Genomic DNA, 23,378 nt, shown 5'->3' with positions numbered 1-23,378 from the left:
AACAGGTGTTGGTACGTAGTCTACTCCCAGATCAGAATGTCAGGCTTTGTTATTAAGCCTCAGTGATGGCCGTGCTGCTTTTCCAGAAAGATGGCAGAACCCACACCAGTGAGATCTATTGGAATTGTACTTAAAATGATGTTGTAGGTCACGATGAGCAAAAAGTGTGGCTACAAATACATGTTAAACCCTGCATGTTGCTTTGTCCTCAGTTTTCCCATTCACTTGGGTGAGGAGAGACTGAATTTTGGAACTGGGGGAACAGAAGATAGATTCTTAAAAGACCTGCCTCAGACACATGTACAGCTTTCACTTTTTTTAAGAGAAGCTTTATTTTCTTTCTGCTGCTCTAGCCAATTTTAGGGTATAAGAGTCACACACCAGAAGTCTTGCTTTGTGTAGATGTCTTTAATAATACAACTTTCACATTACTTATTCTTTGCAGTGGGAAATGGGAACAGGGGACTCCAGAAGGTGAATTCAGTATATTCTCTAAGAACATCTTAATTGATGAGGCCTTACACATTCTTAACCATAATAAACCTGAAGCAAAAGCATTTAAACTATTACCATGCCAGCATCTGAATTTGGATGTTGGTTGAGGTGTAGAAAGCATTATGGGTTCTAGACTATCTCCAGCATCCTAGCTGTATAATTGCTGGGGCTTTATTTCTTTTTTTCTCTCTGCAAAATGAGAAAGAAAACACCTGCTCTTCATAACTCACAGCACTGTTGAGAGCTTTCAAGAAAAAAAATTAAAGTGCTGATCCAAAGCAAGCTGGCAGCCCTTTTACAAGTTAGAGTTCAGAAGTTCTGGCTTCATTTTGGAATGTTCACCGGTCTATACAAGCTCTCCTGAAAGATAAGCACAGAGGAAGAACACACTCAAGGTTTCCTTCCTCATTTTGAGGCCAAAATAGTCCAGTGTGGTTGCGGTCTCATATTCCCCAGACCAGTTTTGGGTTCCAGAACCACACATAAGGTGGCTGGAGGAAAAACACGTATATGGGCATGGCAGGGGTAGCCTCAAGTCAGGACTTTCCACGAGTCCCCAGAGGTCGGGTGGATTCTGCCCCCACCCCCCACCATACCAGATGCTCTGACTGGGTTTTTATCTCCTTAATAAAATAAGATCTCACTTTTTTTTGTAACCCAGAAGCTTGAGGATACATTTGTTGCAAACTGCATGCAGATAAAAGGGGGTGGGCTTCCTTTCAAAACTACGTCCTCTTAATAATAATTTTTGATCTACTAGACGTAACAGTAGTGCATTTCTTGTTAAAACAGCAAGCTTTTTTTTTTTACCAAAATGAAAAGAAAACATTCATTTCTTTATAAATAGTTTAAATAGTTTAAATACATATTTCATACCAAGGATATAAAAATAGCCTCTCTTTTCTGATAAATAAAGACATATTCATTTACATGGCAAATAACGTGCAATAGCTGACCGCTGGCCACCAGCTCTGTGTGACTGATTGTCTAGGAGATGACATGCCGTGATAATTGTCCACTTGCCTTCTATTTTTGAAAAGTAGGTCAGCAGGAACTGTGTACTCCCAGGGCCCACAATATGGATATTGTTCAGGAGTGACACGCAGGCACTCAGGAAAAAACCTTTGCTGCTCTTCTGAAAAGCCACCCAGGACACGAGTCCACACATTCTTCGTCTGGGACCTATAGCTGCTCAGACCCTCAGGGTCTTTGGACTTTCACCAAAGTCTGTCAAACAGACCAGTAAGTTAATACCTGCACAGGAAAAGGGTCCTATTTTGTCTCTAGGATGTAGGAAGTGTCTGCTGCAGGATGGAGGTGGTTCTGCCCTGGCCTGGTCCCATTTTCCACGGGTCTGCCCAGTTGTCACGCTGCCACGGGCTAGCAAGGCCACCCCAGGCTGGCATCCCGCAGTGACGGGGAGGCGGGCACCGGTGAGCTGCACTGACATCATACGTGCCCGGCTCTGCCATCTTTCCCTTCTGCTGTGCTTGAGACCATTTCCAGCGGAAAGCTCTCCAGGGGATCAGTGGAGATGGATGCCCGTCTTTCCCGCTCCCAAGATCCCGGCAGGTTTTCCAGACTGAAGGAACTCACGGCTCCCTGGCCCAAGCTGCCCTCCTCTGATCTGCTGGGGAGAACCAGGTGCAAAGAGGTCTCTGAGGAGGAGCAAGTGGAGGAGGAGAGGGTGGCCGAGATGGACTGCAGCGGCGTCAGCGTCGTGTCCGACTGCGGGGAGATGCACCTGAGAAGCTGCAGGCGACCTTCCTGGACCACCTGGCAGTGGGCAGGCGCGTGATCCAGGCTCGGGGAGGCGCGGAGCTCCACGCCCGCAGGACTCTGCTCCTGGGCTCCCGTCTGCAGGGGGCTGCCCCCCACCGAGGAGGGCCCCACACTCCATCTCTCGGGGGTGACACTCCCCTGGCAGAGCTGGGCTGGGGTGTAGGCGGCGCCAGCGGCTTGCAAGTGCAGACAGGGCTGGTGTGTGCTCCAGGTCATCCCGCCCTGGAAACTGGAGGGACGCAGAGAGGCGGTGTGCAGAGAGCAAAGCCGGGACTGCTGCTGCGGAGACAGGACGTGCTCGAGAAGCTGCATCACCGTCTTCATGTCCCTGCCGAGCTGGGAGACCTCCTGAGTCAGCGTGGTTACCTGCGTGGACAAAGCAGAGCGGAAGGCAGCGGTCAGACCGCCAGGGCTGCGATCTCAGAGCGCGAGGAAGGGAGGGGCGGTTTCTCAGTAAGAAGGTCCGAAAAACGGCTTCGCCTCCAACTCAAGCCAAACCCTAAGGTGACTGAGGAAGCTGAGCACCTGATCTAAAGCCATCCTCATTCTGAGGAGACCTGGAAAGATGTAGTCTGTTTTTTAAAAAAATTTTATACCTTTATTATTTTTTAATTGAAATACTGTTGATGTATAATGTTTGAGATGGATAACAAAGTGATTCAGCTACACACATTGGGTCAGCCTAAAAGTTCATCGTGGAACTTTTAGGCAAACGCAATACACACACACACACACACACACACAGACACTCACACACACAGACACACACACACACACAATCTCACACACCCACACACACTCATACCCCCCCACACTCACACCCCCCCACACACACTCTCACACACCCACACACACACACTCACACAGCCACACGCACACACACACACACACTCACACCCACACCTACACACACCCTCACCCACACACACCCCCCCAAACACATTCACACACTCCCCACACACACTCACACACACCCCCACACACACTCACACACACACACCCACACCCACACATTCACACACACACACTCACACACCCACACACACACTCTCACACACACACCCACACACCCACACACCCACACTCACACACACCCACACACACTCACACACACTCACACACACACATTTGGGGCTTCCCCAGTGGCCAGTGGTGAAGAATCTCCCGGCCATGCAAAAGCCACAGGAGATATGGGTTTGATCCGTGGGTGGGAGGATCCCATGGAGGAGGGCATGGCAGCCCTTGCCTGGAGAATCCAGTGGACAGAGGAGCCTAGTGGGCTATAGTCCATAGGGCTGCAAAGAGCTGGACAAGACTGAAGCAACTGAGCACTCATACACACACACACACACACACACACACCTACACACACCCCCATCACACAGACAGACAGACAGACAGACACACACCCCACACACTCTTACACACCCACCCCAACAAACACACACTTACCCACACACACCCACACACACACATCCACACACCCACACCCCCACACCCCCACACACAGACAGACACATACACACACACCCCACACACACTTACACACCCACCCCAACACACACACACTTACACACCCACACAAACAGACACACACACACACGTATTCCTTTTCAGGTTATTTTCCTTAAAGATGATCACAAACCATTAAGCAGAGCACCCTGTGCTACCCAGCAGGTCCTTGCTGTTTTTCTAGCGTGTATACAGTAGTGTAAATTAGTAAACTCCTAATTTAGCCCTCTCCCCCCCTTTCTGTCTTGGTAACCATAAACTTGTTTTCTATGTCTGTGAATCTCTTTCTGTTTTGTAAATAAGTTCATTTGTATCATTTTTTTAAGATTACACAGATTAATGATATCATATGATATTTGTCTTTGACATTCTTAATAAGTGATTTGAGAGTTCTTGGACAAAATTAGAAGGTAGGTCCATCAACTCTGGTGCCTCTTAAATATAGCGTCTTTTGCTTCCTCTGAGTTAGTGGATGCCCCGGGGTAGACACCCCTGACCCCAGACATCTCAAAGTGGTGTGAATCTAAAGATAAACACCATGGGGACCCAGGAGGGCTGGGATCCATCAGTGATCCCAGAATCACTGTGTCAAAAACCTGCAGAATTACTGATATGACCCCACTTGCGCAGTATGAGCTTTGTTCACTTTTCTGGGTGAGACACTTAGTCTGTGTAAAATTTTCAGAGGAAACATGACCCTCAAGTTCTCTCCTCATCATCTGTTTCACACTTGAACTAACACTATATTTCACTGGAGGGTGTATTTCCCTAATAACCGCACTGCTTTTTTAACCATGGAAGACTGCCAGAAAATTCAATCTGACTTAAATCCAGCTTTTCTGGATTTTTCAAAGTGAAGAAAACCTATATTTCAGAAAGCAGGACACACCTATTTTCTAGCCTTTGGTGATATTCATAACACTCATGCCCATGATAACATCTTGGCTTCACTGCTGTAAGGCTGTTTTATAAAGGACTTCCTGTGCCTTGATCCTACTGTTGTGAACCACAAATTCCAACACAAGCAGCTAAACCCATTGGCCAAATACCATCACAAACAAAAAAGACCAAAGGGCAGTTCAGTTTCAGTGAAGCCAAAACCAATGCTGCTGTTTTGGTCAGACTCTTTTTTTTCAATATATGCATATATATTCCTAATTCACCCAGTAACTTCATTCAGTCCACTTCCTGTAACTGCAGTAAGAAACTAATTCTCCCTGGCAGGCCCGTCAGGAGGCAGCACCAGTCAAATCGGGCATTTCTAAAAGGCCAGAAGGAGGTTTTTCCATGTTTCAGGCAACCAACTGGTAACACCTGCGTTGAAATTGCCAGACCAAAAATATTTCTGCCTTGCAGTTAGGGTGGAACTCAAGGGACTCAATCTAATACTTGCCCAGGCTTTGCAGAGATCTAAAACTTTTGGTGACAAAAAAGATACCACTGAGACTCACATTTAATAAGTGAAGCAGTGAATCTGAGAAAGAGTCTATGTGTTTTAAGATTTTCACTGCAGGTTGTCAATTTCATACCCTGCCAGGCCTCAATTCTAAAGCACCCAGCTCGACACAAGTCATCTCTGCATCTCAGCACAGCAGGCATTCACCCAGGGCTTCTGTCTTCGGTTGATCAGCTCTCCTATCAAACTTTCCAAAGAGAAATTTGATACTAAATGAGATGTTTGAAGGATATGTTAACTATTCATTCTTGTAGGTTGTCTAAGTTAATGCCTGTATCAAATTCACCGGGGCTCAGCTCCCAGTAAAAATGCTTTCAATTGGCCTTAGCATTGAATAAAGACATAATCTTTGAAGCATGGCTTTGCATTTTAGACATGCCAACAGTTATACTGAACAAATAAGTAAATAATACAACACGCTTTCAGGCACACTTTCCTTATTGGACCGACAAATAACACTAAGACCATCAGGAGCACACTCTTACTTTCCCATCTGTGAACTGCGGACACTAAAGCTCGGAGGCTAACTGACATTTTAAAGCATTGGCTGTGTCGGGTCTTGGCTGGCTCTGAGCGCAGGGCTTAGCTGCTCTGCGCCATGTGGGATCTTAGTCCCCTGACCTGGGATTGAACACACATCTCCTGCATTGCAAGGCACACTTAGCCACTGGGTCTCCAAGGAAGTCCCTGAACGACATTTAAAGTTCTCTTATTTCGTGACTGACAGTTTTCGGCAGGGAATTCCAGCTTTCCAGGTTTGGTGCTTTTTCTGTTATGGTATCTTACCTAACAGAAGAGAAAATATTGGTTAAGAGTTGAGAGATTTTTGCTAATGTGGTCAGAATTTGTGAGGAGCACGCATGATGCAAACGGGAGCCTCACGTTTAAGAGCGGTCTGAAATTAGGCCGCTGCTTTTAGATTCCACGTATACACGGTATCATGTGTGTCTTTCGCTTACGTCACTTAGTATGATAACTCCAGGTCCAACTCACATGCAGAAGGGATATAGAACCGCTGGCCTAGGACATGAGCGTACGGTCCCAAAAGGGGGAGCAGAGGGCATGAATTAGGGCTTGGGGACTAACGTCCGCACACTATGAAACAGAGAAGCAGAGAGGACGGCTGACTGGGCAGCACAAGGCGCTCTACTCAGTAGCTGTAATCACCTACAAAGGAAACGAGTCTGAGAAAAGATGCGCTCGCTCTCTCTTACACACACACACACACACACACGTATGTATGGGCTTCCCTGGTGAGTCAGTGGTAAAGAATCTGCCTGCCAGTGCGGGAGACATGGGTTCTATCCTTGGTCAGGAAGGTCCCCTGGAGAAGGAAGTGGCGGGCCACTGCAGTGTTCTGGCCTGGGAAACCCCATGGACAGTGGGGCCTGGCGGAGACAGTCCATGGGGTCACAAAAGACTCAGATATGACTGAGCAACTGAACAACTTGTATGTATAACAGAATCACTTTGCTGTGCACCTGGGAGTAACGCGACATTGTCTGAAATGGTAACTGATGCAAATAGCATCATCTCCAAAAACAAGAGACCAATCAAGCACAGTCAGGTCTTTTCACAGCAAACTATATGAATGGACCACAAACAAAAAAGGTTTGTAAAAAGGGAAAATCTGGAACTGGGCAATAGGTTAATAGACATATTGCTGACGAACTTTTTTTTTTTTTTTTAAGCATTCAAAAGAAACCAGTATTTTCCTATGGTTGGGATACTTCTCCATGGCCACATTTTTGACACTGAACTTTTTCTATGCCACAACTTTGAGGCCCTGAATTGGAACTCCAGAATCTTGAATGGCTCCAGGAATGTAAACAGCATTAGCATTTTCATAAAAATTTTACTACATTAGCTTGAACTAAAAAGAAGCAAAGAACCCAAGGAAATAGAGCTTTCTTTAGCTCTAGAGCGCAATGTTCAATTTACGCCAGGGAAGGTTCTGTCACTGTGTCACTGGGAATACCGCTGCCCCTTGTTAAAGCTTCATAGGGAGTCAATCCCTGTTAGGTAAGGGACCTTTCCCTTTGTAAGGACAAAGCCGCTGGAGAGATGGCATCCCCTGCAGGTGGAGACTGGTGTCACTGAAGGTGACCGCCTCCTGCCACACAGAATACGGTAGAGCTTCATAGCACTTTTATCTTCTGCGTCCTGCTGGGCTCACTAACAAAATTCATTCTTAAACAGGAAAGGCTTTACTCTTAATCAAACGCAGAAAGCAAAAATGCCAACTTCTCTACTTTTCAAGGATGGCGTTTTTGACAGTACAGATAAGAAGATGATCATTAAAAAAAAAAAAAAAAGGTTGTTGGGACTACTTCGTGATCAAGGCTAAGTCCGCTTAAGGAGATGTCTTCAAAACGCAGCATGAAACCGGGATGCCGCAGATTGGTGGATAGAAGTAAATGAATCGCTCAGATCCAATGAACCCACTTTTTTCCCATTTGCCTTCAACTGCTTGGATGTCTCTGTCACTCATATTAGAAAGCAGAGCTGGTATTACAAAGCACCTCACAAGTCTGTTTTTTTTTTTAAATCATTATTTAAAAAATAGAAGTATAACTGAATTACAGGCCTCGCAGGGGGCACTAGCGGTAAAGAATCCACCCGTCAATGCAGGAGACACAAGAAACACGGGTTCAATCCCAGGGTCGGGAAGATCCCCTGGAGGAGGGCATGGCAACCCACTCCAGTGTTCCTGCCTGGAGAATCCCATGCACAGAGCAGCCTGGCCGGCTACGGTCCACAGGGTCCTACAGAGTTGGACGCGACTGAAGCGAGTTAGCATACACGCGTAGCTGATTTACAACGCTGTATTGCTTTCAGGTGTACGTAAGCTGATTTATATACACACACATATATTTTCAGGTTCCTTTCCCCTCTAGGCTATCACAAAATATTGAGTAGAGCTCCCTGTGTTTGTTTATTTTATAGTAGTTTGTACACGTTAATACCAAACTCCTAACCAATCACCCCTGACCTTTCCCCTTGGGTAACTGTGAGTTTGTTTTCTACGTCTGTGGGTCTGCTTTTGGTTTGTAAATAAGTTCATTTGCATCATTTTTTAAGCTTCCACGTTTACATGTATCATTAGACATTTGTGGTTCCTGACTTGGCGCGATAATCTCTACGTCCGTCCGTGTTGCTGCAGATGGTACTATTTCACTCCTTTTTTTGGTGAGTAATGTTCCGTAGTGTGTGTATGTACACCACATCTTCTTTGTCCTCTCCTCTGCCGATGGACGTTTAAGCTGCTTCACGTCTTGGCTGCTGTGAACAGTGTTTCCGCTTGGCCCCATGACTGCCCGTTTCCTGCATTTCCCCCTCGCACACCACCCATCTGAATACAGAGCGAGTCACAGCTCACTGCCCTCCTGAAGGCAGTTCCTCTGAGAAGGGCTCTTCTCCTCAGCCCCTTTCCGTCAGGTGACTTTCTCTGCCTTCGCACATCTAATTCCACGTTTCCTCTGCAGAGCTTTTTCCTGACAGCTCACTGATACTCACAGAGCAGTTTAAACCTTAGACAGGGCTGTCTGCCCCACAAGGCTCTGAGTTCCCTGAGAGTAGTCCAGTATCTCCTGGACTCAGGGCAATGCCTAGAACACAACATGTTCCCAGTAAATCTTGAATGTGTAAATGAATTCAGTTCCTGCCGTTTTGAAGGACTTTGGTTCTCACATCACCTTCAATGTTTATGTTATGTTATCTCGTGATTTTGCCATAAATATCATGCGGGAAAGATTCCTACTACAAAATTACTTTGGAAAATCTGTAACTGGGGCTCTTTACCCACATAAATGTGCTAAAAGTAAGTATTAAGACTGTTGAAGTTTTTGTAGATAAATGTCCTGAGTCAAATCCTTGGACATCTCCCAGTTTCTGTGAGCAGGTGGCATTCCCTAAGAATCCTTCTCATTTTATCGTGTTTCCTTCACAGTTGCAGAAAGAGGTCTCTTTAGGCAGAGACTTCGCTAGACTTCGTTTATACTTCAGCTTTGTCACTCACCCCGATATAAGCTTGATTTCCACGGGTGGTTTTGATTCCCTGGGGAGATTGCTCTGTTTACTGACTCTCATATCTCATGATTACATGCAGAGTGCCAAGTGAGGGATCCAATCAAGTTATTCAGAGTTGTTTTATCAGCTGAAACTTGGCAAAGGTTTTCATCCCTGGTTGCCATCCTTCACGGCTGTTTTAGAGTGGCCTTCTGATTATTGCTACTTCCAAATACAGTAAAGAAACCACCGCTTATCAATACTATACATTATTCTTTCACTTCTGAATTGTTACACCTTCTTTACTCACTTTCTCCCCTTCTTTCTCCTCTGCCTTCTCGTGTCTCAGTGGATAAGAGTCCATCAGTCTTCAAAACTGTTGGCCAAACCAGTTCATCATTACCGTCTATGTGGGCAATTATTCACATCCAAGATTTCTCTAGGCCTTCCAAAATCCCAACTGTTAGGAAGAAGAATTGATGAAAACACCATCTGTGCTACCAAGCAGCTCAGTTTCTAGCCAAAACTTTGGAGTATCTAAAGGTTCTTCCCTTCTCTCTTCTCCCCACACCACACAGTTAGCCGACAAATCGCGAGGTTTAGAAGGCTTCCTGGCAGTGCGTTCCCTCTTTTGAGCCGCATCTCCGTCATGAGTAGAAACACCTGTGTGCCAAGAGACCTCTCAGCCGCCCGTGATAATCCGCACACTGGCCTTGCCCCACCGCTAAGAAGGGAATCATGAAGACCACAGTTTTTCTATCTCTGCCATATCCACGTTTCCTCTGAGCTTCTGTTGGCCTAGAAATCATCATCGCCTACATTTCCAGAGTGCCTGGGTTTCCCCTTTCATGTTTAATTCGTTTCATTGATGTGATAGTACGTCTCATCCTCCTGAGTCATATCTCAACCAGGGCTTTGTTGTGACGATTAAATCATATGATGGATGTTAAAGTTTATCCCCCAGAAGACTGGTGTTATGCCAGAATTTCAGGCGTCTGTACTTAACAATGCAACATCGTCACTAAACTTAGTTCAAACCCTATGGTGGCGAATATTAACCCAGGAAACACTGAGCCCAAAGGAAGTAAAAGCCAGCTATCTCTGTAACTGCTCCTCAGCCTCAGCATGGAGAGGTAAACCATTCCTGTTAACACTTTGACATAATTAATATTGGAAGAAACTGAGTCTCCATGTTTTAGCCTTTCCAGGGGCAAATGGTAATAGCAGTAATCAGAGCTTTTGAAATTCTTTGATTAAGATCCTGTATCCTTAAGTCTGGGGCTTTCCCAGTGGCTTAGTGGTAAAGAAACCACCTGCAGTGCAGGAGCTGCGGGAGACCTGGGTTTGACCCCTGGGTCGGGAAGATCCCCTGGAGGAGGGCAGGGCAACCCACTCCAGTGCTCTTGCCTGGAGAATCCCATGGACAGAGGAGTCTGGCGGGCCATGGGGTCACAAAGAGTCGGACACGACTGAAGTGGCTTGGCACACACGCACCCTTAAGTCTGAGTTTTGAGAAATTGCAGTCGGATGGACTAAGAATTCTCTAAAGATGATGCGTGAGCTAAAATAGAATGATCCGCAGCTTGGTGTTGGTAAGAGTCGAGCAAGGACCAGTGTGAGGCAGGGGTGGGGGCAGGTACGATGGTTGTTAGCTTTTCATAGTAGTCCAAGGCCTTGCACAAACCTTGCCATTGATCAAGTTGTTCAAAAAGCTTGTTTGGCTTTTCCTGTTACAGCGTATGGAAAAACCCAAATGCACTTTTCGGCCAACACAGTGCAAATCTTTGTTGATACGTGAGTAACTTGATAAACGATAAATTGCATGGTTAATTTCTTACTATGAGTTTGTTATTTTTCACTTGAACTTAAATAGCTTTCTCCAATTTCCTCTAAATAGCACTGCAAAACACGGACGTGTCACTATAATTCTGGCAGGTAAAGATGTTCCATACGATCTCGTCTCATGGAAGCCCCCATCATGTCAAAACAGCAGATTTTGAAAACACTGTGTTATTAAACATGGCTTAAATAATCCTTCTGTGGTGTTGGTGCCCTATGGTCCAATAACACCTGAATGGCCAGCTTTTACACTGAGATTTCATGAGTTTTGGTACAAGCACAGATTTGCTTTTGTAGTGTGTCTTTGAATTGTGCCTTTTGCAAACACAAGTGTGAGTTTCGTAATGAAGCCCAGAATGTGTCTTTGACAATATCTTTTGTTTCACATAGAAAATAGCTTCATCTTATATTATGCCTGTTTTACATTTCTTCATCTCAGTTACCAGTATGGTATGATTTATGGACTCTGGGTATAACTGCAACTTCAGTTGATAGAGGAAAAATGTGATTTCCATTTCTGTGCATTCAGTGAGCAGATGGGGAATGCATCTGTTGATAAAATCTTCTTAGCTTGAAGAGTTCTCGACCTGTCACTCAATTTTTGCCAAACATGTACACATTTTCCTGCCAGACACAATTTTCCTAAATTCAGGGGTGCTAATTACACCAATCGTCTCCCCCTGCCATGAACACATATACATTTTTACAAGCTCTGATTCAGGTAATTAAATGGTCTTTCATTTAATCCTTTGTTATGTTGCATATTTATCACGGGATTCAGACAAGTTCAATCAAACTCCATAAGCAGGCAAAACAAAAAAGACGATCGGCATAATTTCATCCTTGTGTTTTTTTTTTGCTTCACAAAGCATTCAAAAACAAGTGACAGTCTTTTTATCTGTCAGCTAAAATAATAATCATACTTGGCACTTGCATAAATTCCAGCCAAATGAAGATCTCTGTGCCATTACTGACGAAAGCTGCAAGTTTCGTCTACAGCTGGAGGGACTAGGACGCTGGGGGTGAAGCGGCTCACCCACGGTCACACAGGAACAGTACCAAGGGCTTTCCTTTCGCAGGTGCAACTGACGCTTCTCAAGTCACAAGGGAAGGATGCAAGTCTAGCGCGACCAGCACAGAAAATGACCAGTTGTAGTCTTGAAAGCGGTGACTCTAACGGTTTAAATGAATTTCTGCAAGCTCAGGCCTTTGGGCCAACCGGGCAGCTTCAGCTGTGCTATGCGAATCCGTTGGTTATCCCCCTTTGGCAGCTTCAGCTGTGCTGTGCGAATCCGTTGGTTATCCCCCTTTGGCAGCTTCAGCTGTGCTATGCGAATCCGTTGGTTGTCCCCCTTTGGCAGCTTCAGCTGTGCTATGCGAATCCGTTGGTTATCCCCCTTTGGCAGCTTCAGCTGTGCTGTGCGAATCCGTTGGTTATCCCCCTTTGGCAGCTTCAGCTGTGCTGTGCGAATCCGTTGGTTATCCCCCTTTGGCAGCTTCAGCTGTGCTGTGCGAATCCGTTGGTTATCCCCCTTTGGCAGCTTCAGCTGTGCTGTGCGAATCCGTTGGTTGTCCCCCTTTGGTTGCTTTCCTCATCTACCGCCCTGCCTCCTGTGATAGTTGACTAGTGTCTGGACTGCTGTCTGGCTCGGGATCCTCACCACTATCAGGACCAAGAAACCAGTCTGTCTCCTTTCAGAATACCAAGTGCCTCAAGAGTTAACCCAGATAGGAACCACCTGGGGATCAGTAGGTGTGGGGCGGGGCCTGGGAGTCTGCATTTCCAGCAATCCCACAGGTACAGAGCCAGAGCCCACTGGTTCCAGCTGAGTCAGATTAGTAATCCTGTTCTTTTTTTTTTTCCATTTTGGTTTGCTTAGTTTTTATTTTTTTAATAGATTTATTTATTTTAATTGGAGGCTAATTACTTTACAATACTGTATTGGTTTTGCCATATATCAACATGAATCTGCCACGGGTGTACACGTGTTCCCCATCCTGAACCCCCCTCCCACCTCCCTCCCCACACCATCCCTCTGGGTCATCCCAGTGCACCAGCCCCAAGCATCCAGTATCATGCATTGAACATAGACTGGCGATTCATTTCACATATGATATTATACATGTTTCAACCCCATCATCCCACCCTCGCCCTGTCTCACAGAGTCCAAAAGTCCATTCTACACATCTGTGTCTCTTTTGCTGTCTCACATACAGGGTTATCATTACCATCTTTCTAAATTCCATATATATGCATTAGTATACTGTATTGGTGTTTTTCTTTCTGGCTTACTTCACTCTGTATAATCGGCTCCAGTTTCATCCACCTCATTAGAACTGATTCAAATGTATTCTTTTTAATGGCTGAGTAACACTCCATTGTGTATATGTACCACAGCTTTCTTATCCATTCATCTGCTGATGGACATCTAGGTTGCTTCCATGTCCTGGCTATTATAAACAGTGCTGCGATGAACATTGGGGTACATGTGTCTCTTTCAATTCTGGTTTCCTCGGTGTGTATGCCCAGAAGTGGGATTGCTGGGTCATAAGGCAGTTCTATTTGCAGTTTTTTAAGGAATCTCCACACTGTTCTCCATAGTGGCTGTACTAGTTTGCATTCCCACCAACAGTGTAAGAGGGTTCCCTTTTCTCCACACCCTCTCCAGCATTTATTGCTTGTAGACTTTGGATCACAGCCATTCTGACTGCTGTGAGATGGTACCTCATTGTGGTCTTGATTTGCATTTCTCTGATAATGAGTGATGTTGAGCATCTTTTCATGTGTTTGTTAGCCATCTGTATGCAGCTATGAAATTAAAAGACGCTTACTCCTTGGAAGGAAAGTTATGACGAACCTAGACAGCATATTCACAAGCAGAGACATTACTTTGCCGACTAAAGTCTGTCTAGTCAAGGCTATGGTTTTTCCTGTGGTCATGTACGGATGTGAGAGTTGGACTGTGAAGAAGGCTGAGTGCCGAAGCATTGATGCATTTGAGCTGTGGTGTTGGAGAAGACTATTGAGAGTCCCTTGGACTGCAAGGAGATCCAACCAGTCCATTCTGAAAGAGATCAGCCCTGGGATTTCTTTGGAAGGAATGATGCTAAAGCTGAAACTCTAGTACTTTGGCCACCTCATGTGAAGAGCTGACTCATTGGAAAAGACTCTGATGCTGGGAGGGATTGGGGGCAGGAGGAGAAGGGGACGACCGAGGATGAGATGGCTGGATGGCATCACTGACTCGATGGACGTGAGTCTGAGTGAACTCCGGGAGCTGGTGATGGACAGGGAGGCCTGGCGTGCTGCGATTCATGGGGTCGCAAAGAGCTGGACACGACTGAGCGACTGAACTGAACTGAACTGATGTCTTCTTTGGAGAAATGTCTGTTTAGTTCTTTGGCCCATTTTTTTGATTGGGTTGTTTATTTTTCTGGGATTGAGCTCCAGGAGTTGCTTGTATATTTTTGAGATTAGTTCTTTGTCAGTTGCTTCATTTGCTATTATTTTCTCCCATTCTGAAGGCTGTCTTTTCACCTTGCTTATAGTTTCCTTTGTTGTGCAGAAGCTTTTAATTTTAACTAGATCCCATTTGTTTATTTTTCCTTTTATTTCCAATATTCTGGGAGCTGGGTCATAGAGGACCCTGCTGTGGTTTATGTTGGAGAGTGTTTTGCCTATGTTCTCCTCTAGGAGTTTTATAGTTTCTGGTCTTACGTTTAGATCTTTAATCCATTTTGAGTTTATTTTTGTGTATGGTGTTAGAAAGTGTTCTAGTTGCATCCTTTTACACGTGGTTGACCCGTTTTCCTAGGATTACTTGTTAAAGAGATTGTGTTTTCTCCATTGTATATTCTTGCCTCCTTTGTCAGAGATAAGGTGTCCATAGGTGCATGGATTTATCTCTGGGCTTTCTGTTTTGTTCCATTGATCTATATTTCTGTCTTTGTGCCAGTACCATGCTGTCTTGATGACAGTGGCTTTGCAGGAAACCTATTCTTATGCATGCGGTCATTATGGTTAACTCTTCAGAGGCCAATCTTTCAGTAAGAGCTTAAAATTTAGTCTAACCTTTTCCGTTCCTCTAGTGAGTTTATGGGCTTCCCTGGCGGCTCAGCTGGTAAAGAATCTGCCTGAAATGCGGGGGACCTAGGTTCGATCCCTGGGTTGGGAAGATCCCCTGGAGAAGGGAAAGGCTACCCACTACAGTATATTGGCCTCGAGAATTCCATGGACTGCATATTCTGTGCGGTTGCAAAGAATCAGACGTGACTGAACGACTTTCACGCACACAGTGAGTTTATGGTTGGAGCTGTTCATTTGTTTAGATCTTTCTTCCAACACTGTTTTGTTGTTTTCTGTATACAAAGCTTGTATCTCCTTGGTTAATTTTATTCTTAGGTACTTTATTGTATTTATACTATTATAAGTGGGACTGTGTTCTTAATTTTGCTTTTTGGTTGTTCATTGTTAGTGTATCAAAATGCAAAGGGTTTTTGTCAATTGATTTTGTACCCTGCAACTTTACTGAATTCATTTCTTAGTTCTAAACAGCTTTTTGGTGGCATTTTGGGGTTTAGGGCCTTTGTTCTTAGTGGATCCCTGAAGTTGGGGATGTGCCAACCCGTCGGTGTGTCAGAGCAGGGGATGTCAGTGAGCACCGAGATGCAGGCTGGTAAGGAGCTGGACCCTCGGGAAGCAGCTGGAGAGTACACAGTCCAACCACTTTTGGGGAGAAACTGAGAGATGGGCATTTCTGCTGGGCCCAGGTATAGCGCCATGGGGGCGCCCTTTCAAACTGCTTCTTTGCTATAGGTCTGTGGGGGCTTCTAAGCACAAGCCCCACCAGCTCATAGAAAGTGAAAATGAGGTTGCTCAGTCATGTCCGACTCTTTGCGACCACATGGACTGTAACCTACCAGGCTCCTCCATCCATGGGATTTTCCAGGCAAGAATACTGGAGTGGGTTGCCATTGCCTTCTCCAGAGGATCTTCCCAAGCCAGGGATCAAACCCAGGTCTCCCGCATTATAGGCAGACGCTTTACCATCTGAGCTACAGATGCTACTGGCTTATAGAGCCAGGTGCTCTGGAGACCTGTCTGTCACGTGGGAGCCTTAGAAGTCAGGGGTACTGGGTATGCCACTTGTACCCTTCAGTCTCAGGAAGAAGCTGCAAGTTGGAGCCCCCCCCACCCCCGACGGCGTGGTGCTCAGCCAGGGATGACAGAGATGCGCCTCAGTGTTCCCCGCCCGTCCTCCTGCGGGTGTTGCTTCATTACCCATGTGCAGCAGTCGCCCCCTAGTCTCTGCATTTTTCTGAATTATTCTGTGTGGCTGCACTGTTGCAGGAGAAAGATTTAGGTGCTTCCTGTTGCACAGAGTTGGACGTGACTGAAGTGACTGAGCAGCAGCAGCAGCAGCGGCACCATTTTGGAGCATTCGTTATCGTTTTATGTGCTTTAATTCACTGTATTTCTTATCCTATCCAGGCAAGAGTGCTGGAATGGATTGCCATTCCCTTCTCCAGAGGATCTTCCCGAGCCAAGGACTGAACCCAGGTCTCCTGCATTGCAGGCAGATTCTTGACCATCTGAGCTCAGGGAAACCCTTTTCTGTCTTTACTGAAGCTCAGATTGTCCTGTCTTTGGCCATGGAGCTGAGTTCTTTCAGCCTCACGCTAACAGGGTTTGGCAGTGCTCTTGTGCGCTGAACACAGGTCTTCCAGACGTGCTGTGTGTACTTCGTGCCCCACAATTGGAAGCAGCCATTCATACAAGAGACCCTGCTCCCTTTGGTGGGACATTGTACTTCAAGACCATGATTGAGGCACAGAAACACTCACTGTGACTGGGCTGGCATCGTTTTTATTCCATTTCTGTTAAAAGAACTTGGAGATGTACGCACGCTGATGATCGTATGTCAGTCCATTTTAGTATTTCTAGTTCCCTTTCAGGACTGTGGGTTCTTACTTAACACTTTTCTGTATTATGTTTGTATCTCCTTTATTCTGCACGGCGGATTCTGGCTATTGAGGTACAGAGGATGACAGAATCAGGATATGCATTAATTACAGGCCTATGTCGTTCTGTCGTGCTCTGCTTTATCATGCTTCATGGGTGCAGGACTTTTTACAAATTGAGGATTTGTGGCAGCCCTGCATCATCAGGTGATGGCTAGCATTTTTTAGCAATAAAGCATTGTTTAAAAATTAAAGCATGTACATTGGGTTTTTTAAGGCATAATGCTATTATACACTTTATAGACTACAGTATAGGGTAAATGTAACTTTTATATGGATTGGGAAATAAAAAAAATTGTGACTCTCTGTCTTGTGGGGTCTGCGTCACTGCACTGTCGAGCTGGACCTGCCATTCCTGGGGTGTGTCTACATTCAGCTTCCCTTTCCTCTGATTACTCATGCATGCCAATACCAAGCAAACACCACTGCGAATTACGATTACTGAAAACAGTTAAAAGTTTTGGCATATTCAGTGAGCATTCTCTCCTCACTCCCCCTTTTTTTAGGCCTGCTATAGTTACACTGTCAGGGTATCTGGCTCTTGACAACTTGTACTCGCCTCCATTTGACTTTCACTTAGATTTGGTGCTATAAACATAAACAAGTACATATTTAATGTCGAGCAACTTGTCCTATGACAGCTTTTTGGTTTTTTTTTTGTTTTTTTTTTTTTTTTTCAAGTCATCTTGGTTTTCTGAATCTTGTTCTCTAGTACATTTTTCAGGAAATGTACATGGGAAGAATATTCCCTGAATTCTTTTGTATTGATAACAGCTTGATACTTGTGGTCATTTTTGCAGAATAGAAAAATCCTTAGTTTACACTTTACTTTCTTAAGAACCTTATGTAGTTTGCACTTTACTCCGTCTTCGCGCATGGACTGTGGCTATCTGAGGCAGGTCAGGAGGCGCATTCTGCACTCCATCCACCTTCTCGCATGGACTGTGCTGTCTGAAAGTCTAAGGATAGTCTAGACTTTCCCCTTGCAAGTCTTTTATAAGATCTTCTTTGGTTAGACGCCCAAAGGATCTTTTTTCTTAAAATCTGTATGTAGTTTCATTAAAAATATTTAAGACAGTTTTATTGGAGAATCAGTTTTACTGCTTGTTTATATAGAAAGCCTATACGAGAAAGGCTACACTTGGCTTTCTTCTTCAGAGACCTGTATTTTTCATGTTAGGTCTTTTTTGTGTTCATTTTAAATATCTGTCACCTTCCCTAAAATATTTAAAAAAAAATCTTCTTCAACCAGATTAGACAGATTACGCTTTCCTTCTTTTTCCTCATCGGCTTCAACAGACGTGTTTATTTGTTCCTGCATTGCTAGTTTCTACAATGATCTTCTTCTCACTTCTAATTTCTTTTTGAATTTTTTTCTAACCGTTGAGTTCTATCATTCTATGAAATAAGAAAGAAGAATTTTAAAGGGTCCAAAATTTTAATTTCTTTAAAGCATAATATCTGAAGTGTGTGCACATATTATTTGTCTGATAGTTACCACATAAATTTCTATATATTTTAATTAGCTCATAGCTAAAGAGGAAAACCAAAATATTCGGTATGCACAATAGCCTTATTTTGTAACAGTGTCTGTATACCTTTAATGAAAAACCCAAATTTTTACATGAAGAACGAGCTTTCATCAATTGTTTCTTTTTTATCTTTGATTACTGTACATTTCAATGACCCATTTTTAACTACTGCCAATTAATGTCCACAGAAACCCACCAAGAGGTCAGGTTCTTACTGAGTTAATGCAGAGACTCTTCCTTCACTCAAAGAAAAGCCAAGAAGTGAGCATCACAATGAGAGGCTGACCCAGAGAGGCCTGGAACAACACTGTCACAGACCATGGGACCGGGACTCTGTGTCAGGGCTCCAAGTCTTCTTCTAATCACTGGCAGACATCTTCCCCAGTGATAGTTTTTGATAACAGGGCTTTAAATAAAAAACAGAGTCTCTGAACAAACTCCTTAATAAATGCTAATTTGAACACAATTCTTCCTCTCCAAGGCTGAGGAGACTCGGTTTAGAAAGCAAACTTGCAGATCGCCAGCTGAGACCAGCACAGGTCTGTAGTAATACTTTCGCCACCTGACGCGAAGACCTGACTCATTGGAAAAGACCCTGATGCTGGGAAGGATTGAAGGCAGGAGAAGAGGACGACAGAGGATGAGATGGTTAGATAGCATCACCGACTCAAAGCAGGTGAATCTGAGCAAACTCCAGGAGATAGTGAAAGACAGAAAGGCCTGGCGTTCTGCTTGCTGTCCATGGGGTCATAAGGAGTCAGACACGGCTTAGCAACTGAACAGCAATAAATACTAACAATCCGATTTGACTTTAAAAATACATTGAAAAGGTCAGTAAACTACCAGTGACTTCCCCACATCTCTGTCTCTCTTTAATACTCTTTATCACTTTATTTGCCTTACAGTGCACTCCTATTTTCCCTTGTTGTTGCTGTCCTAAGAGTTGAAAATGCTAACATGTGGAATAGTCATGCATGGGAAACATGTATGGGAAAACATATACAGAAAATATGTGATTTTCCTTGAATAAGCATATGGTATATTTTATCAGGCTTTTTTGAAAAGCTCTTTCTGAAGTTATACTATCCTAAAATTAGCTGTCCACAATTTAATTGAGTCAGATTTAAGCATATATCCAGTCAGTTTAAGGAATCAAAGACTCAGGTCTTGACGTGGGCTTCTGACATTTCAGAGAAGGAATCTTTTCAGTGCAGCCCAGGGACCATCTGCTTGGAATGCTAACCCTAATGGGCTGGGGCTGAGGTCTTGTCTCCAGGCCTTTCTTGGCCGTTTGGTGCGTGTGTGGTTGTCTCTGGACCTCAGTTCACTCATCTACAATGGCAGCATCTCCAGTGTCAGGATTTCTAAGGTCTCTTCAAACTCAGAACTGAAATTCCATTTTCCTCCTCTGTTCCATGTCCTAATGCCTAAAAGGTAAAATGGACATAATACATAAGCCAAACGTCTTTTATTCATTCATCCACCGTAAATATGTGTCTACCATGTGCCAATCGATAACAAAGGAAAAAGCAGATAAAGATTCTTGTCCTCCTAAAACTGACTTTCTAATGGGTAAATGGATAAGTACAATGAAAGGGGCTTCCCCGTTGGCTCAGTGGTAAAGAATCCGCCTACAGTGCAAGAGATACACGCAGGAGATGCAGGAGACGTGGGTTTGGTCTCCGTGTGGGAAAGGTCTCCTAGAGAAGGGAATGGCACCCACTCCAGTAGTCTTGCCTGGGAAATCCCAAGGACAGAGGAACCTGGTTGGCTACAGTCCACGGGGTCGCAAGAAGTCGGACACGACTGAGCACACACACAAACAATGAAAATGTGGGTAAATGAGCCCTGATAGAGGCTTGATAGGGAAGATGAATCTGGAGGTAAATTTGGGGAGAGGAGGCTGCTAATTTTAAAAGCCAGGCCAAGGAGAAGCTCATGGAGAGACTGACATCTGAGTGTAGAGGGAAGGGAGCCTGTCCACGCAGATGTCTTGGGAAAGAGCTCTCTGGATGGAGAGAAAGAATGCAAGACCTTGAGGAGCTTTTGTGAGCTGAAGCTCTATGACATGTAATAGACCATAAGCTGTTCGGGCAGAATCGTCTGTAGGACCCTGGGGTGGTCTGTCACTGTCTTTGGGAAGCTGGGTTAGGAGGGGCAGAGGAAAGGGAGAACCATGATGATGAAGCATCTGGATCTCACATCACATGAGGAAGGTTTCAAGGACGGCAGAACATTCATAGCAGAGGATTACATGCCGCAGAGTGAGGAGGAAGAGAAGCATTAGCTCCTTCAAAAGGTAAAGTACTTTCATTTAAAAAGAACAGGTGAGTAGCTTTTCCTATTCTAATCAAGAGCAATCCTGGGTAGGGAAGTTTCCCCTGGAGAAGGGAATGGCAACCGCTTCCTGGATTCTTGCCTGGAGAATCCTGTGGACAGAGGAGCCTGGAGGGCTACAGTGCATGAGATCACAAAGAGTGGGACACGACTGAGTGGCTGATTCTTGTTAATCAGGAGCAAACGGAATAGGAAATGAGTAACAGGTTTTACAGAGTCATATCCGCTAAATATAGAGGAGAGGTTTCTAATAGCTAAGGCAGTTGAGAAATGAAGCAGGCCATTGTTTGCGTGGTTTGCTGTCATTAGGAATATTTGAAGAATTTTTTAAAATAGAGATGCTCTATAGGTTCAAGAGTCTGTCTATGATCAGCTACATGAAAGTTTGTTTAAAAGTATTTATTCATTATTGTATATATTAATTTATTAAACATATTTATAATTATATAAAAACATACTTTCAGAGAATTTGAAAGTGCAGCCAGGTTTGGGAATCATTGCTGTAGATTCCCCTGGGACGTGGTGAGATTCTTACTACAGGAAACATTCAGACAAGATAACTTCTTGCCAGTAACCCTGGGAAAAAAATTCCCACATTGGGTGAGGAGTCAGAGTAGGTGTCCTCTAACATAGCTCTCAATTTTCAGATTTCATGAAACCGCCACATTTTGAAACTACATTTGTATTGAAGTGAAGTTGCCTAATTATTTGTTTCAAGATAATTCTTTTATCTGTTATTTTTAATAATCAATTATTTCAAATTCTATCCTATCCTGTGATCCTGCATGCTAAGTTGCTTCAGTTAGGTCTGACTCTTTGCGACCCCATGGACTGTAGCCCGCCAGGATGCTCTGTCCGTGGGATTCCCCAGGCAGGGATACTGGAGTGGGGTGTCATGCCTTTCTCCAGGGGATCTTCCCAACCCAAGGACTGAACCAGCATCTCCTGAGACTCCTGGATTGCTGGTGGGGTCTTTACAGCTGAACCACCGGGGAAGCTCATCCTGTGGTCGTATAAACACAAAAAGGAAATCTGACTAATTTGCACCGATTTGTGTATCTTGTGTTTATTTCTAATTGTGCACGAGTGGGAAGTACTGCTCCTCTTTCCCTAGATGCCTGATTGTTTTCTAATAAAATGATCAAAAAAAAAATCAGAGTCTCCCCAAATTCATGTATATTTATTTTCTAGTCCTGAACACTGAGTTACTTGAGACAATGGGCATTCTCTATTTTATGTCAGTAACGTCAGAATACTTTCGTGTGGGCTTCCCAGGTGGAGCTAGCGGTAAAGAGCTCACCTGCCAGTGCAGGAGACACAGGAGACGTGGGTTCGGTCCCTGGGTGAGGCACTTCCCCGGAGGAGGGAGGGCACGGCAGCCCACTCCAGGATTCCTGCCTGGAGAATGCCAGGCACAGAGGAGCCTGGTGGGCTGCAGTGGGTTGCAAAGAGTCGGACACAACTGAACTGACGTAGCACATAAAATCAGAATACTTAAAAAAATTATTCGTTTACTTGGCTGCACTGGATCCTGGTTTGCGGCATGTAGGATGTGGTTCCTTGACCAGGGGTTGAACCTGGGCCCTCTGCACTGGGAAAACGGATTCCTAACCACGGGACCACCGGGGAAATCCCAGAATACTTTACAATAATAATTCTGAGGCAATTCACAGAATTTTGGGGGTGCATAATTCAAGTTCTCAAGAGTACTGTGCTCTCTTTGGGGAAGAAAGACGTGTGCATGAAAATAATATAGAACTACATAAAAGGAATAGGAACGGCAAGGTTAGAAACAGGTGCTGAAATTGAGAAGAGGGACTTAGGAAGTGGGATTCAAGGAAATTCACAGGAGATTGAAGGTAGAATGCATACCGAAGGAATTGGAGCCTGCTGAAAGATCTGAGGTCTTCTCATTTTTAAAAAGGGAAAATTCACGATAGCAGGGAGCAAATAAGAGAGAAAAGGGCTTCTGCAATCCCTTCCAACTTTGAGATCCTAAAAAAAAAAAAAAGCACTCCAACCTTAGTCATAGCTGTTGAATTGGATTAATTATTGAACTTAGTTCTCCTATTGATGAAAAATGGCAGAGCTAAACACTTTTGAAAGATTACATCAACTTAGAAACTTCAGGAGATACGGGGGTCAAATACTTATACCCATTTTTTAAAAACAACCAATAGCTCCGAAATTCTCAGTTAGCGGTCAGTTAGTAACTAGCCACCACCGACAGGCTTCTTTCTGGCAACGAATGTCAATCACTTGTTTAATTTCCATAGAACATTTCTATGCTTGTTTGCCTACGCAGTAGCTCATTTTACTAACATTTCCATCCGTATCTCTAAAATAGATCCGCTTTCCGGGGACGGTGTATGATGTCCAACAGAGCCATCGGCTCT

General features: G+C 44.5%; 1 protein-coding gene across 1 annotated transcript in view; it reads right to left on the bottom strand.

Moving 5' to 3' along the window:
- Window positions 1–389: 389 nt before the first annotated feature.
- The window catches only part of KCNH8 (potassium voltage-gated channel subfamily H member 8), a 462,629-nt gene continuing 439,640 nt past the window's right edge, over window positions 390–23,378 (bottom strand). Inside the window, exon 16 of the mRNA XM_069582447.1 lies at window positions 390–2,643. Within this exon, the coding sequence (XP_069438548.1) occupies window positions 1,945–2,643 (699 nt within the window). The 3' untranslated portion in view covers window positions 390–1,944. The remainder of the gene's footprint in view (window positions 2,644–23,378) is intronic.

This window comes from Ovis canadensis, chromosome 1 (assembly GCF_042477335.2).
Source record: "Ovis canadensis isolate MfBH-ARS-UI-01 breed Bighorn chromosome 1, ARS-UI_OviCan_v2, whole genome shotgun sequence".
Taxonomy (NCBI): domain Eukaryota; kingdom Metazoa; phylum Chordata; class Mammalia; order Artiodactyla; family Bovidae; genus Ovis; species Ovis canadensis.
The sequence above is the reverse complement of the archived record's forward strand: the minus strand, read 5'-3'. Positions and strand labels throughout refer to the sequence as shown.